Consider the following 18,137-nt stretch of genomic DNA (forward strand, 5'->3'; position numbering starts at 1 on the left):
TTCTTTCACCACTGGCATCGTATTGTTCGCTTGTTCTTTCTTGTTTTTGAAAAACAATGTCTTAATATTCATGTAATTCCCAGTGAGGATGAACTTTGTTGACCACAAGTCTCGCTTTTCCTGACAGAACGGGTCGTAATGTTGCCACAGTGAACAGTTGAACATTTCAGTTTGGACGGGAAAACAAAAAAAAAAAAACAGAGGTTGTTCTTTAAGATGCAGAAAATAGAAGCAGGAATTTGCACATTAATAAGAAAGTGAACAGAAGTTCTTTCAAGTTTATAGCCCGGTATTAGTATTCTGATGCTACTCTGCAAAACACTCTTGGCTTCTCGTTCAAAGTTATGGATTACCTTCGCTGGCAGAATTAAACATCTCTGGAGCTGTTCCCTTTGTTGTTTAATACTGAAAAATGAGTAAATGAGCCCGAGGTTTTTTTTTTGTTTTTTTTTTGCAAAATAAGTTTAAACCATGTCAGTCACAGTCGGAGTTAAAGAAAGGGAAACCATTAGAAACACAAACAAAAATAATCAAAGTGAAGCTCCGGCCGTCCTTTAAAACCCTGAATGAGCTGTGCGGTTGTTGATCCCGGGTTCAGTGTCTGACAGAGGAGACTGAGCATCTGTTTCATATGTGCTGTCATGGATAAATCCGTAAATCAAAGGTCTTAAACCAACACCACACATCATTATTAAACATGAATTTAAATCAGTTTGTTTAACAAGGTTGTCACTTCATTTAAAATGTGAAATTCAACTTATCAATTCATGCTCAGGTTCACTGAGACGAGTGCGGTTTAGGGCTCAGTGGACCTGATGGTGCAGCAGAACTCTGCAGTAACCTTTTAAAGGTGTCATTGGTTAAGAAATGGCTAGAATTCAAACACAGGTGGCTCCAAAACTACAGGGGGCTCCAAAACTACAGGGGGCAGCACAACAACTTACTGCTGCTCATGAAACTGGGCTTGCTAATCTGTGCTGTAGCCGGCATTAGCATGGAGCCCAGTTGGCGTGGCACTATGTGGGCCTATGAGCTGAATCGAGTCTGGCGGCGCCGCAATCTCAGACGGCAGATGCCAGTTTGACGACAGGTATGGAGGTGAGTAACAGCAGGTCTGAGGACAGAGAGTCGGACGTCAGCAGCGACGTGTAGTCTGAATATTTTCACATCTTACTCACCGAACTGATTTATTTTGAGGAAACCAGAGATGATTGTAGAAGGACACACCAAGAAGACGGTATAAGACGGCCTGGTGCTAGCTGGTTAGCATGCTAACTTCAGTGTTTTTGGCATCACATCAACACTGTTGTTCTTCACGTCAGTTCATATTGAGAACTAGAACTTTGGCCACATCTAACAGAATGGCCCTTTAAAATAATCCTTTTATAATGAACAGACACATAAACCTTTTTCTGCAATGTTGAGCCGTTTCAGACGTGTAACTCAGGTTACATTCAGAACAACAGTACATGCAGGTGTGTATGAGTCTGTTTCTAAGAGCTGTGTGTTCATTATTTTGGCTGAATTATAACGTTAACACTCATTGCACTTTACAGCAAACTGGTGGTAACTACTCTGAACAAAAATATAAACGCAACACTTTTTTTTTTGCTCCCATTTTTCATGAGCTGAACTCAAATATGTAAAACTTTTTCTATATACACAAAAGATCCATTTCTCTCAAATATTGTTCAGAAATCTGTCTAAATCTGTGTTAGTGAGCACTTCTCCTTTGCCGAGATAATCCATCCCACGGCACAGGTGTGGCATGTCAAGATGCTGATTAGACAGCATGATTATTGCACAGGTGTGCCTCAGGCTGGCCACAATAAAAGGCCACTCTGAAATGTGCAGTTTTGCTTTATCGGGGGTGGCTGGGGGTCAGAAAAACCAGTCAGTATCTGGTGTGACCGCCATTTGCCTCACATCTCCTTCGCATAGAGTTTATCAGGTTGTTGATTGTGGCCTATGTCGTATCCAGAGTGTCCCAAACATGCACAATGGGTGACATGTCGGGGAAGTATTCTGAAAGGGATCTTTTGTGTATATAGAAAAAGTTTTAGATCTTTGAGTTAAGCTCATGAAAAATGGGAGCAAAAACAAGTGTTGCGTTTATATTTTTGTTCAACTGTTGTCATGCAGCCAAAACTATGACTTAATAATATAAAGTAATAATCAATCTGATTAAAGTTTCACAACACAAATATTCCCTTGATATAATATTCCCATTTCTGCAAAGACAGCTGCTATAGCTTGTATTTTGAAAGTTCCTTGCCATCTATATAACTCTAAAGATCTGATTTAATACATGATCCTACCTGCTGTAGTGTCGGACACCCTCCATTTCCTCCCTTTACAACCTTGTGAAAAACACTGAGGACATATTGATGACTGAACGTATCATTTTATGACATTTAAGCTCATCCAAACTTCTCAAAAGTTTTTTTTTAACACCTCAATAATTTGGTACTTTTTAATCCCCCTGTTGTGCGGAACTGGAAAAATAATTTATTTACAATAATAAGTCACAAAACTACAAGAAGCCTCGTCACTTTGAATATTTCCTCTGGCTGCGGGTGTCCTTGTGAAATTAAACTGTTGCTTTATGTTAATCTCGATGATTCACTCGATTCATTTCCTTTAAATCTTGAAAGATAATCAACTTGACAAGGCATGAAATGATTTCCTCTCTCTGGCTCATGCATTTTAAAACAATGGCACTCTACGCAGAAATGCTCCCAGTCTATTTTCGTGTGCTCCAAAACGAACACATTTAGTGGTCACTCACTGGTTGTCGTTTTGTTTTTTTAAGACGACTTGTAAAAACTAAATCCAGGCTCACTTTCTATGGGAGTGTGGGCAGCTGGAGAAAAGCCCCTTCATAGATTTTGTGGTCTTTAAAAGTTCTGACCTGTGAGTGAGCAGTGCCACCTGCTGGGGAGATCAACACAATCTTCAGATATAATGGAGGAAAAAACAAAACCTTGTATGCAAATTGACATATTCGGGGGCCAAAGACAGTTTAAGAACGACAGACAAAGTGACGTTCCTCTTTACTTTGTTCTTTATTACACATTAAATAGGAGTGGTGAGATTCATGGCAAAAAATAGACTCATTTGAGATCAGATCACCACTCTACACTGCCCACAACAGGTGTGTTGTAAAGTGGTCATTCATTCACTTCCCTAGACCTGGACCCAGTCACACTCTCTAGTCACATACACAGAGCGGAGTGAAACTCCATTAAAGCAACATTCATTTAGACACACCAACGAAATGAAGCACAATTTACAAAATATGCACCTTTCAGTATCACAACTATACAAAGGTTGTTAAAATATGATCCAGGTATAAATGATACATTTCAGAAATCAGCTGTTGGCACGCAATAAAGGAAGAGGAACATTTCAGTAAAACTACTTTTGAAACAGTATTGTTAACAAGAGGGTTCCATAATTAAAATTGCATTAACAGTTATTATCTACTTCATGAAAAAAAAACAAAAAAAAAGAGGTAATAATAAATTGGGTCAAAATTCATTACTCCTGAAAGCAAAAATGTGTCATGTCTGGATTTTCTGTGTCAATAACATCTCTCCGCTAAAAGAGCATTTTGTGTATTTCTCGAGCACACACAGGACAAAGCAAACGTTGTCTCGGCTCTTTCTACCGTCTAAATGTAGCACCTAATGCAAACATAAAAGGCAAACAAAATCCCCGGGGGAACAGCGTGTAAATATGATGGAAATGGTGAATTATGGGTTGACCTTGGAAGGAAAACTTGGCCTTTTTTTTAATATAAATTCAGACAATTTTTCTCTAAAAACCAATTTTACGGCAAATTATTGCCTCATTTACAAACATCAGTTCCAGTTACATCACCACGATACACGAGCTTTGTGAGAGAGAGAAAATGACAAATTAACTTTGCTGGACAATCATTTCTGTTGAAAGGCAGTACACCAAAACAGATTCAACACTTGAAATTCTTCCACAATAAAAGACTCTTTCAAAAGCTCTGCTAAAGGAAGAATTTGAAAATCCATTTGGACGACATATGGAACAACCTCTGTGACACCACACCAAGAGAAATATTCCTGAAAGCAGCTTGGGAAAAAAAAAAAAAAAAAAAAAAAAAGATGCAATCTGCTTTCTGGCTAGTCGCAAGCGAATGAGCCAACATTTAGGAAATGTGTAAGGCATGACACCTCCACGGCTACTGAAGAATCACGAATCCTCAAATTTAGAAACATTGAATAAAGATTATACCGTTAGCCTCAATCAGGAGGATGTCGAAGGGAGAGTTGTTTTTGTAACAAGCAGCAATGAAATGATTATTGTCAGGATGAATTAAAAATGATCCTGCAGTCAAGAAGTTTACAGTAAAGAGAAAAAAAAAAAGCAGGAAAGGTGACCAGTGAGGTCAAAACAAGCTGTTAGACATTCGATTGTGAGGAGGCGTGAATCCCTGCAACATAAACCGACTCTGCACGGCCAACACAAAACCTGGCTGTTAGTCCCGTTTTATTACCACAAAACGGGTGGAGGAAAAATAAAATCTGGATCTCTGAATGTGTCGTTAAATCAAGCAAGAAGTGGGTGATTTCTTTCTCACAGAAGCAAGTACTGATTACTTTATATAAACCTGAAAAACTGTATGACATCCGCTTGGGTTCCTTGTTGCTGGCTCTTTTCAAAAAACACATCAACCAGAGGCAGATTTGCAATACCCATGTCTTTAAGGACACAATGCATGCAAAAAGAAAGAAGAACAACAAATGTCTCATGTAGGCATGAAATCACTCCCCACACAGTACAAAGCATTGACAAATTGCAAATTAATTAATAGCTAATTAGGGTGTTAAAACATTCGGAGAAGAGTAGGAGTTTGCATGCATACTTATATCAGTGACATAACTAAGTCATACCTAGAGGTCATTAGAGATGGGAAATTACACAGTGGCTGGGACATTTGGATCTCATCTGGCTGAATGTTGGTCCTTTCTTCATATCTGTACTGTCGACGTAAAAAATCGGGATGAAAACTCGTTTCTTTGGCATCCCATACTTAAAAAGGGCATTACAGAACTTTTTGCAGGTCATGACCTTTTAAGCAAAGGGAAAGAAGAAAAAAAAAAAAAAAAAAAAAAAAGTAAATTGTTAATGAATAATTTGTCATACATGAGTTGTGATGCAATTAGCTCACAGCTCCGCCGTTATAGAAAAAAAAATAAAAATATTCAGATTGACATCATCATCCTATTCAAATCAAAAAAACAGGCTGTTGGACCAACACATGTGGGCAACTGGCACTAAAACTGAAAAATAAAGCTTATCGGTGTCCAAGTAGCAAATAACAGAAAGGCAGAGATATTGGGTCAGGTTTAGTATTCAGTATGGTGGGTATTGAGAAAGAGGCTAATAATTTAGTGTAATGTACAAAATGTATTACTTTAACTGTTCAACATAGTTTTTTTTTTTTTTTTTAGTCTGTCTTGAAAAGGGGTGATTATTCACATAAGTGTACACTTTGTCTTGGACTTCTTTTTCTTCTTTTTGCCCTCCTTGCTCATCTTCTCCTTATGCTTCCGGATTTCTCGCACTAATGTGTAAAAGGCATCATCAACGCCCTGTGGGGGAGAAAGAATAAAGAGAGAGGTTATTGTTAAAGCAACAGGTAACCATTTTCCACACCAGAATACAAGTAATCATCCGATAAATATTATACCACCTGACAAAATGTGAAGGATTGACAATGTTCTCTGATTCTGAGCTGAAGTTTTAAAGGCTTTTTGAATTTAAAGGGTAATTCCACTGCCACCGACACAAAATTCAGTAGTTTTACAAACATTTTTATATCTGTGGCAGTTTGAATATAATATTTTTTCTTACCCAATTCAATACCAGAAATTAAACTTAAAGCAACATTATCTAGAAATGGCATTTTGTGCGATTTGGCCCTCCCACATTTAGTAAAAGTTTGTAAATCCCTGGTCTGTGAAAAATGTTTGATAACAAAGTTTTGGCTTGAAAACTTGTTTGTTGAAGTAAACATGTAGTAATGCTGTGATCCGACCCTCCCACTGAAGTTACATAGTGCAGAAACAAGTGATGGAGGGGCAGAGTGGCTGATACAGACAGCATTCAAGACGCCCGTACAAGACACTGTACAATCAAAATGATACATAATGTTGCTTTAAATCTCCAAAATTAGCCTTGATCAATCAGTTTTCAAACTTATTTTCTGTCAAGTGAACATCAGCATGACACACATCAGGGTGCAGGTAAATGTATCAATCCAGTCCAGGTTATGAGAGACACATTTGAATAAAAGTACAGATCCAACTCCACTCTGATGTCGAGCATAAACATCAGCAGTGTTTCCACTGACGACAACACAGACAGTAGCTGCACTTAAAGGAGCCAATTTATTTTCCCTCCAAACGTAATCAATCCAGATTTACAACTCCCACGTGTTTGGGATGGTTGCTAAATAAAATGTCAGGAGAGTTTGTCCCATTTACATTTGCAATAGCCTGCATGTGCTCAGCCAACACAAGCAAGCTCTTGGAAAAAGATGGACCGGCTTGGCATGAGCACTGGTTTACTGCTGTGGGTTTGCACTCAAGCAACAGTTTTGTAAAAATATTCCTCCAACAGAGTTATTGGACAGAAGGCGAGCCTTCTGTTTATCTTCATGGAACTAATAAACAAACTATTTGAAGGTGGTTCCTCTGGGAAAGTTGCAACACTCAGAAAAGTGGCAGAAAACTCTGAAAAGCAACAAATTAAAGAGGAGACACATCTTCCTCAGGTGAATAAGCTTTGATTTATGTGAAAAAAAAAAGCCAAGTGCGTTATAACATCTGAAGTTGTTTGAGTTTAAAAAACACCTTTTGGACCAAATTATGTTTTTCTGACTGATGTGTTGAAATGAGGCTTTTACTTTCTTGCAGAGATCTTACTCCGATTATTAGTGAATGAAAAGGCTCAGTGTAAATGCAGCTAGTGTCTGTTGATGCCACAAGACTGAGGCAAAAAGTACTGGAACAGTTTGTTTAGTGCGATGAATGTCCTGATGAATCTGCAAAGAGCTGCAGAGTGAAGAGTCAGGTTGACTTTAGAACAGCAGGAGAGGAGAGAAGAAAGAATAAAAAAGGGATTTGAAAAGAAAAATTCTCTCACCAACACACAAACACAAAATTTTCGTTCTGCCAGTTTCTTGAACCACATCCTCTGGAAAAATATCAGCACATGATTTGCTCCCACATTCACCATAATCTCCTTTAAATCACACACACACACACAAACATTGGCTCACCGGCCCATATTCCCCTTTCTTTATGATGATTTCAGATGAAGATTAGGACGCTTTCGCACTGGTATCTGATCCGGGAACGATTTGCACAAAAATGTGATAACATGAGCGATTCATCTGAACAAGAGTGCAGACAGGAAATCTAAGTCAACCTGAACGAGTCGGTCTGATCGGCTGTAGGCCAACTGCAGTACGACTGAACGCAATCCATTTAGCTCAGGAGGACGTATTCATTTCTGTGGTATTTTTACCAACAAAATAGGACGGATAAAATATCTCACTGGTGGATAAGTGCAGAATAAAACCCCCAACTTGATGCTATGAATTCATGAGTGGTAGGGTTGCACTTGTTTTTTTTTTTTGCTGTTGTTCTTGTTTTTCCAATTGTGATGGTTGCCTTTACATCTGTATCCATTCTTGCATGGGCCGTCATAATTTGCTTGTGGAAACGAAGATAATACACCCAGGAGATCGGAACAAAGTAGGTCTGCATGATTACAATTATTTTGACAGATATTACAATATGATCATAATCAGTGGAAATTGTCCTTTTCACATCAAAGTTGTAGTTTTCACTGAAAAAACTTACAATCATGATGTGCCAACTTATGAACGACATTTGTAGATCAGAGGATCACTGCAGCGCTACAAAACTTCATGTTAATGCTGTTTGTTGCACATTTGGATATTGCGCGTGAACATATTGCAGTTTCAATGATACCTCCATCACTTGTGCAACCCGAGAGCAAAATTGGAGAGCAGACCAGACCAGCGGGGTTAGCAGAAGAGTCGCGTTCAGCAGAAGCCAGTGTGAAAACGACCTTAGATAATAATCAGCCATGACACAAAGACACACTGAAAAAAGGGAAGAAATCATCTGTTTCAGCCTCCTGTTAGAGCTTCACCACAGCCCAAGTAGAAACCAGCAGGTTAGCTTTGAGAATCCATGAAGCACCAGTTCTTACTGCGCCTCTTCTCTCCACAATCCCCACTAACGACACACACACACACACACACACACACAAAGACACACAGAGCTGGTGGGCGCGCGGCTGCATACACTTACCCCTTTCACATCACAACACACTTTTTAAGCTTGACACAGCGCGGAGTCTTTTCTTCCTTGCTGAGCTTATTGAGCCGGTACAGCCTGATCTCCCGTACCAGAGTGTAAAAGGCATCTTCCACTCTCTGCAGTATAAGACACAACTTCCCTCAATGTTGAGGAATACAGGAGGACATACTGTGTTGGTGCATGTGTTACATCTTACAGATACAAAAAAAAAAAAAGGAAGGTGGGGTCTTCCTGCAATGTCTTGCCAGCCTCATCATCATCATCATCTACATAGACTGATACTCCACCCACAGCCTGTCCTGTGAATACCAAACACTCACCTCCTGAAAAGCTTGAAAATGTTCGCCGTTTACTTCTGCTCAGTGAAATTAGCAGTGGCTAGATTTAATTTGAACTGTGACAAGTTTACATGGTATAACGAAAAAGTATCAACGCATCTTAATATACATTTGGGGCGTAGTTTTAGAGCTGGGCAATAAACCATTATTATATTGTCTTCTTGATATGAGACCATACATAGTCTTAGATTTTAGATTATATTATATTATATCATGACAAGGAAAAGGTGTGGTCTTCTCCTGGTTTTAAGGCTGCATAACAGTAATCTGACTTAATTTTCTGAGCGTAGTAGCATGTTCTACTTGACTGGATCACTGTGACGTCACACCAACAACAGTCACTGCTGCTTTTTCCTGACATATTCAGCCACGTTTAAAGACATATAGTGAAATGCGGTGGTCAGACCGGTCCGACATCCTTTCTTTGTTTATTTTATGTACAGTGTTGCGTGCTGGGCAGACCAACTGTTTAAGGAAAAGGCCCAAGAGGGAAATTAGGTCTCCAACCAAACGTTCTGAAAAGTTGCGGTATTGATGAGATATGAATGCATAAATCATGAGGTATACTCTTTGAAATGACATTATGACGAAATGACATTAAAATATATGTAAGCTAGTAGGAAAAATAAACACTGAGGGTCTATACTTGTCATTATAGTCACACTTCTGATGATTATAAGCAAAGACTTCATGGTGTTATTTATATGTGAAAGTATCTGTAGTTAGTGCTACAATATTGTTATATTATCAAGATAATTGGTCAAAAATATTGCGATATTAGATTTTTGCCCAGTCCTAACATTTATGATGTGAAGATATATTAAAAGATATACATCATGTATTGCAATATAGCCTGAAAACACATATTGCTCGAAGGCCATATTGCCCTGACCTATTCAGTTTAGTATGAAAATTACTGTTATTGCAAAATGTATCTGGCTACACTGTTTCTGTGTTGTGCTTTTGCAGCCTTTCAAGTTCTGACAGAGTGTATATAGCTGTATTATTTGCACCATGTTGTGCACACACACAAGGACAGTGAAGAGGTGGATTACGGTGCACGAGTGGGTTGAGAATTTTTATATTTAATTTTCAGTGGAATCCATTTAAACCGAACGTTAGGGGGGGAAAAAAATAAAAATAGAACCAAAATAAACGTATACATTTACAAAGAAACGACACCTTTTCAGCCCACAGTGGGTGAGTGTTAATAAAAATACCCGGTGGAGCATCACTTTAACGGTCTGGCCTAAAAATAAGTACATGCATGAGGAGCTTATTTAACATCATGTGGCAGATTTCCCAGAGAAGTCAGAGAACGTCATTGAGATCTGGAAAGTATTGTGACTTTGAAAGCAAGAGACAGTTGCTGCTGGTCCAACAACAGCAGCGTGATATGGACAGTGAATTATTGTAGGTGGGAATAGGTGAACAGAGAAATCAATCATTGTGTCATTAATTTCCCCCGCACCAGAAGGATCCATGATTCACCCCCAGGTCAAGAAAGGATGTGTTTACAGATCACTGCGTCAGCCGTTCAGCCACCTAACGCCATGCTCACAACACACACACACACACACACACACACACACACACCATTTGATGCATCTGCGCCACGGCAAATCTTCCAGCACCCAGTCACAATAACCAGTAAGCAGAATCATTAACCCCCCTGAGTAATTACCGACTGTTTGTCCTTTCATGCAGACTCCTTGACACAAATTTACTGATTTGCTGATTATTTATAATGCAGGGTCCTTTGAAAACGGCCCTAATGATGATATAATTTCACATGTCCATGACAGAGTAGCATGCAATGATTACATTATCACCCATAAATAAAATATTCAATTAACCAAGAGGATTTAACGATGTGCAGCGCATTGCCCGAGACATTTCCAAGCAAAATTATTATAAACAAGACCATTAGAGCCAATGAATGCAACACAAATCAACAGCACCACATGACTCGAGACTTGAAATTTTCCCTGTGATCCAAGTGCAAAAGATTATCAAGCCTATGCAGGGACACTTTTCATAATGAGCTACATCTGCCTGGGAAAAGTGATACAATTTGATTCAAAGTGAAATTACAGAAGGACTGCTGTGTCCATCAAGCCAATAATCCCCCTGAGACCACATGCAGCTTCTCACCACTCAACATGCTGTACAGACCTGCAGTGGAGTACTCCAGCTGTTCAGTGACAGACTGACAAGTTAAAGTGATCAAAAAGGCGTGGCAGTCTCTGGGTGCAAGCTCACCTGTCTGGTTTTGGCTGAGGTCTCAATAAAGGGAATGCCGTAGCTGCGTGCTAAGTCCTGAGCCTGCTTGGTGTCCACTGTCCGGGACGGGAGGTCACACTTGTTCCCCACCAACACCATGGGGACATCTTCGGAGTCCTTCACCCGCTTAATCTGTTCTCTGGACATTGACAGACACAACAGACATTAATTTTACTTAAATCTAAGTGAGAGTGAAAAGCGTTCATCTGTTCAGAGCAGGGCTGGGTGATCTGGGTGAAGAAAATATGGAAATAGGTGTGTACTTTAACATGCAAGCCAAAAACTACAGACTGACTGGCTGTTGTCACATTTATTTCTGTTCTGTGATCCAGTACAGTAAAAAATGTTTAAAGCTCATCATTGTCAGATGTGAATTTTATCTCCCAGCTTGAGTACCTACAATAAACTTCATTTTGCGCAATTCTGCAACCCATTAGCGTACATATATCACAACTATCATGCATTATTCTGCCCGTTCTGATGTGGTGCCAGATTTCGTCAAACTTGTTTTCATTTATTAAAAACTGAGTACTACAATGTTGTCACAATCAAGTGATAGGGAGTTGCAGTCTGCAGCTGAAGTTTTTTTTCTCTAAACTCTGTCAAAATGTCACCTTCACTTTTCAAAAGCTCGTCAGACATGAAACACATGGTGCAGAGCAGTGAGGGGGCAACAGATGTAACGATCAAACCACCACATATACAATCTTTAAAATATCAGTTTGTTTTTTTGTTTGTGACATTGTGATAGACATAGTCAGAGCCTCACACCCTTAGGCCATCCTGAAATACCCTGTTTGAACAGTAATTACAGCACTGCCTTCACAGAGGGTCCAAAGAATGCAGACCTACAGCCTTTCAGCTCACCTATAGTGGTGAATGTCCTCAAAGGACTTGGTGTTGTTGATGGCAAAGACACAGAGGAAGCCCTCTCCTGTCCTCATGTACTGATCCCTCATGGCGCTGTACTCCTCCTGACCTGCAGTGTCCAGGATGTCCAGCAGACATGTCTCCCCGTCGATCACTACCTGCTTTCTGTAGGAGTCCTGAAGGAGGAACAGGTCAGAAAGTGATCAGAATGACTGCGTTTAGGTGGAAAGAGCATCAAAATAAGCAACTTAATAAAAATAAGAGACAGTTGTGGACGATATAATGCAAGAATGATTTTGAGTGATACTTAAGGTTTTTTATAAACCAATTTAATTTTTATTTATTTTTTTAAACTATAGTATTAGGCCTGTCAGAGGAGCTGGTATGGTATGACGTATCATGCATGTGTTATGTTGTGTTTGCATGCATTTTAGCTGACATGATGACAGAATAGCAGGCAGGGTTTTCCCTCCATTATAAGACTTAGGTGAAGTGCCATTCCCTGCCCCCCACCCCACCCCCCACCGTTTTATTTATCATTTTGGTTGTGTGGTTTCATGTTTGATCTTTTTTGTTGTTGATGATTTTAATATTATTTTCACATTCTTAACCAAACGTGAATTGCTCTTTGGAACGGTATATTTGCATTGTTAAGACATATTCCCTCTCAGTGGCATAAAATGGTCTTAAGATGACAATGAAAGTTCATCACAATCATCTCACAAAAGTCAGTTACCAGGACAGGCCTTCGTTGTGAAATAGAGTAACAGCTTTTATGCATGTTTTTTTCTGATACTCCATACTACTGGCTAGGTAATTAAATGATAATATCACAATAATCAAAATAAATGCAGATGTATTTGTATAAAATGCAAAACAAATGTTCAGCTCCGTGAACTGTGGTGAAAAGTTATTTATAAAAGTATCCATGATGAGCTTTATTTTTATTAAAACAGAAGTGTTTACATGGCCTCATCGTGACATGATTATTTCCACATGATTTTGCCAGAAGACGTCACAGGAGGACACTTAATTACTGCCCTACTCCAACCGTCTTAGGGCCCTCTTGTTTCCAGCAGACCTCGAATTATAACGGAGGTCCCAGTTTCCACTGTGTCAAAGCGCTCCAGCTTTTCATCATGCTGATGGCCATGCTCAGTCTGATCCCACACAAATAATTACCGTCTGATCCAGCGAGCGGCTATTGTTTCAGATGTTATCTAGGATTCAAATAATCTTTAGTGGAGCTCTAACCTGCAACAGCACATCAATAATTGATTGATATCATAGTGAGGCTATGTTCACTCAGCAGAGGCTGCCCCCCTGAGAAAGCAGACAGGCCTGCAAGGAAAGTAATTAAAAACCTGTTTGGTGTCTTTTTAAGACTTAAACCAGAAGAACCTGCTGCAGCTCCTTTTCTTTTTATAGAGTAGCTTCTTCTTCTTCTTCTTCTTCTTCTGCTTCCATATCAAAAATACACATAAAAACCATGCACATGGTTATAGACGTCCACATGTACATCCATACATACAAAGTTTCTTTACCTCAATGGTGGGGTCGTATTCATCCACAAAGTGATTCTGGATGAGCTGAATAGTAAGTGCGCTCTTGCCAACGCCACCAGCTCCCACCACTACCAGCTTATACTCTGTCATGATTCACCTGTGGGACCAAAAAGAAAAAGGAAGCACACTTTATTCAGATATTCACACAGGCAGTCATTTGGCACAGCGTCAACTCATCTAGTGCTCCATCAGCGCATTAAAAGTCTCTTTATAGCACTGAATTGTCGCTTAAAACCATTTTGTCAACCAGCTCCGTTTGCTGCTCTCCATTTCAGTCTGACAAGCTGTCAGTTCACGAGGATCTGTGTCCTCAGTACTGGCAGAGTGAGAAAATGGTAATGTATCAACACCACTTCTGCTGAGAAAACTCCTACAGCCTTATGTGGAAGAAAAGCCTCAACTATTTTTTTTTTTTTTTAATAACACTGTTGATTCACTGGAAAATTAGATTTCATACCCCCATGTTTATTTTGCTTTTCATTTAGAAAATGCCCATTTTAGTATTCAAGAGGAGTTTGGAGAGGAAACTATAATCACCACAAAATAAATATGATGATTCAACTGCAAGAGATTATGTGCAAATAAGGGAACATAAAAACTCTTTTTTTTTTTTTTTTTTTAAATGAAAACCTTTACTGAATTCAGGAAAAGCCCTGAAAAATAGATTAAATGTTGATGAACTCCTATTTTGAAACGAATTCAATCAAAACTGTGACGGTGGCCCAGAAATAACTTCATACCACGAATAATCAGGTAGTGAAGTGAAAGAAATTCAGTCAAGTTATGAATCGCTAATCAAATGTCTAAATCCAGCAACACATTCAGTGTTGTTTTCTATGTGGCAGCCGCACAGCAGAAACTAACCCCAGGCACAAATCTATGACATTACATTAAGGCTCCAAAATTGACAAGCGACTGGGAGGCTCTCTGCTGTCTGCTTTGTGGAGGAGCACCCGTCAATAGTGGCAGCTGGCCTTTTCAGAAGTTACAGAGCATGCTGCTCACAGCTCTGCACAGCCTGCAGTCAGGGAGGAGTTCCACCGAACATTATTGCCTTTTCTAAACAAACAAAAAGCAGAATGTGGTTTGATAGGTATCTGAAGACAGAGGTTCACTTAAGGGTTGTTGGTGATCCCGACACTTTTAAATGCTCCCATGATGAGCAGTACTTTATATAAATGACATCTAACACGGACTGTGATTTTACACATATTACAGCGAGGCTGTTCTGTCCATTAGGAAACAATCTTATCTGGACCTGAGCAGATAAGACTACTGTCAATGTCACAGGCCGTCCCAGCGACATTTGAAAGTTGTCTGCCACATGCTTGCCATACCGGGACAAATATCAACACTTTTCATCTTATAAGGCAGTGAAAGTGCCTTTGAGTCACAGAACGCAGTACATTACATACAAGGAAGTATTGTTGCTTATTTATTCACTTTTAAACATGTTGTACATTTTGTATATTACTTTTTTCTATTGCTATTTAATACGTCTAGGTTGCTCCTCTTATTTCATTGTGTTGTTATTGTCTCTGTGTATAATGCTGCTGCTACACCGGAATTTCCCAGCTTGGGATCAATAAAGTATATCTATCTATCCATCTATCTAGCAAGGATGCATTTAATTGTTTTATTTCACCTTCATTATACCAGAAAGTCCCATTGAGACCAAGATCAATTTTACAAGAGAGACCTGGCTAAGGCGGCAATAACATATTAAAGAAATGTTATTAAATCACAACAGTTAGAGAAAAAAACTTTCGACATAAACATCATGATATACAAAAATCACATCAAAACAGATGAACACAAGAAAAACAACATGCCCCCTTCACTACATTCCTAATAATGCTCTTAAATTCAATGGAGTACAACTTATTAATGGTTCAAAAATGAGTTACATTCAGTAAAACATCTACTGACATATTCACAGTGTACAACACAGTTTGTTGCCTTAAATTGTGGTTAACTTCTGCTGCTGGGGCATTTAAATGGCCCATTAATTTCCTTATAATGTGACTGTGCCAGTGCCAGTCATGGGCGCTGTTTGCTTTATGTTGACATCATCTGGATGGCATTGTGTGGACACCTTTTTTTATTTACTACACCACTAAACAAGGTTAATCCCAATGCACACTGCCTTTTCAAACAATTTCACACCAGCAGCATCAGCGGCATGGCGAGAACCAATTGGCAGCCACACAAATATTGGGGCTACTTCATAAGTTAGTCGCTTATGTCAATTAGCCGAGGGTTTTAATCAGGCCTCCCTTACTTTTCAATGAAACCCCTCTGCGCTGTGTTCAAGCAGGCGGTAATAAACACCCAGAACAGGCTTAAAAGTCGAAAGGAATTTGATTTAAATCCACTGCTCTGTGCCCGCAGGGTTGCCAGATTTGGTTTGTGTGGAAAAACCTCCCGAGTGCTGCTGTGTTTAAATAACCGGGCTGCTGTTAGCTAGCTTTAGCATTTGGAGCTCGCCCACAGCATCAAAAAGTGAGCCACCTAGCCCCCGTGTGAGCTAACCTAGCGTAGTTTACGAGTGTAATTCATTAACGTGGTAATGTCTCACATCGTCTGTATGTACAAACTCGGTACCATTCATTCAAAAAAGGGGGTGAGGGTGCAGCTTAGTTGTGAAGCCGCCATTGACAGGCTAGCCCAAAGGTCTGCATTGCAGGGCCAGACGTTAGGTTAACAATTGGGCGTAGTTTGCACTCACAGCGAAAATGAACATTTCCACTACAATGACACGGTCCGGTAGTCCCACAGCGGGCACACGGACACATCTACTGAATAACAGAGCAAAACGTCGCCACAGACCCCCTCAAATCCCACCACATGTATGAATCTTATCCGTGTGTTTTACCTTTTAGCGAGTGGAGTTCCGCGTCCGAAAGTAGCGACCAAAAGAAGTCAAGCTGATAATCCTCTCGTTTCACACGATCTCTGCATTTCCTATTTCACACCGAAACGCCCGCATTTACGTCGGTCTACCTCGTCTTTCTTTTTCCAGAAGCAAAGCAAGGGTACATGCGAGGAAAAAAGTGGGTAAAATTAATCGATTGAACTTTCCATTTGATCCAGCGTCCGGCCTAGCTGCTCAGGTTGGCCTCCTTTAAGCGAATATGGGCGGATACCGGGGCGCACTTTACCCAGAAAGCATAGCTGAGGATTTCAACCGGTTTGGGGCATATCACTCGAGTCTGTGTCGCAATATGGCCACAAATACGCTTTTCTTTGTCTTATATAAATATGCTATTCACGTTTTAATTAATCACTGTACATTTATATAAACCCTCATTGCCACTGTTGTGAATTTAATGCTTATATTCTGCAAGTACAGCAGAGTTTTTTTTTGCATTACACCTCACTGGAAGCTAAATGTAATAATTTTAATTCGTGGTTAAATGCTCAGAAATAATATTAAAAGTATGTAGGTCACATGGTGTGAGTTTCTGGACGTCTTCCTCTCAGTATGGTGATCTCCTGCCGCTGCCTGCTGCAGAGTCAACAATGCCTAGGGGGCGACTCCACTATATATAGGCTCTAAATATAACCGAGCCGTGCTGGAGAGGACGTCATTCCCAGGCAAGGAAATGATTTGGCAATCCCATGTCAGTATTCCAAAGTGTTCACGAGGATGCGTCCTGCGCACTTCATGTGCATACGCGCATACAAGGCTCGCCACAAAACAAAGACCCCCAACACTGAAATCCACCCTTAACATGCACAATGAGGGTGGGAAACAAACAAATCTATATTTTTATTATTCATTTGATTAGATATTAATTTGATAATAAGGATCTCTTTGAAGGAATGTCTAATTTGTAAGACACAGTAACCATATGGTTAACATTAAAGGGACACTTTCTCTTAAACTCGATAGCCAATAGGAAAACAATGCAGGAAAAAAAGAGGAAGTGTATAAAAATAAAGAAATACAAAAAAGATGATAAAATAAGATGATTATTTTACCTTCTCACAGCAGACACACTAGAGGTCACTATTGACTTCTTGTCTGGCGGCTCTCCAAGCTGCACAGCCATGTTTGTGATTAGCAATAGAAGTGAAAGTGAATTTGAATTGAAAATTGTTATGTTTTGTTTCTGTGAAGCCCTCGTCATTTAAGATTCGGGAAGCAATAAGTAATCACCTCAGCAATAAGTAATTTATTGTGGGAAGAGATTAGTCACTGCTGCATGTTTGAGACAGGATTTTTTTTTCAACTAGAAGCTAATTTTATGAGCAGCGAAGCAAAAAACACACTGTGCATCTGCCCCACTGCATTAAGTTGTAGGTCCATGCCAAACAAAAACAATACATGAATGAAAACAGTGTGTGATGTCTTGTAAAAGATTAAACTATCCAGCAAGATGCAAAAGTATGTGAAAGATAATGTAGTTTTAAGTTTTACTAATTTCACTTTCATAATGAAAAGTCTTGGATGGTAGAAAGGTCACACTTGAACAAGGATCAATTCACGTCGAGAACCACATTCCACCGGTCATTAATAAGATAAGTTAAGTTAAGATAAGATGTTCCTTTATTGATCCCCCGTGGAAGAAATTTGCAGCAGTACAGAGACAATAATAAAGAGATATTGGGAAGAATAGAATAACAATCTGAATAAAAAGTTAGTGGAGGTCTCATCTGAGAGCTTGTTTTCCCAGTGATGATGA

At 39.5% G+C, this 18,137-nt stretch overlaps 1 protein-coding gene across 2 annotated transcripts; it reads right to left on the reverse strand.

Moving 5' to 3' along the window:
• Positions 1-3,046: 3,046 nt before the first annotated feature.
• On the reverse strand, positions 3,047-16,961 carry kras (v-Ki-ras2 Kirsten rat sarcoma viral oncogene homolog). 2 transcript variants are annotated; one of them, XM_030426825.1, is made up of 6 exons: positions 16,325-16,961; positions 13,429-13,546; positions 11,882-12,060; positions 10,994-11,153; positions 8,385-8,509; positions 3,047-5,630 (listed from the first exon to the last, which is right to left on the reverse strand). In XM_030426825.1, exons 2-5 carry the CDS (start codon positions 13,537-13,539, stop codon positions 8,390-8,392), a joined length of 570 nt encoding a protein of 189 aa, XP_030282685.1. In that variant the 5' UTR covers positions 13,540-13,546; positions 16,325-16,961; the 3' UTR covers positions 3,047-5,630; positions 8,385-8,389. The 2 variants fall into 2 exon arrangements, with proteins under 2 accessions (XP_030282685.1, XP_030282686.1); XM_030426826.1 differs by lacking the exon at positions 8,385-8,509 and having other exon boundaries at positions 16,325-16,959.
• Between the last annotated feature and the right edge of the window lie 1,176 nt (positions 16,962-18,137).

The sequence above is a fragment of the Sparus aurata genome, chromosome 8, assembly GCF_900880675.1.
Source record: "Sparus aurata chromosome 8, fSpaAur1.1, whole genome shotgun sequence".
NCBI classification, from domain to species: domain Eukaryota; kingdom Metazoa; phylum Chordata; class Actinopteri; order Spariformes; family Sparidae; genus Sparus; species Sparus aurata.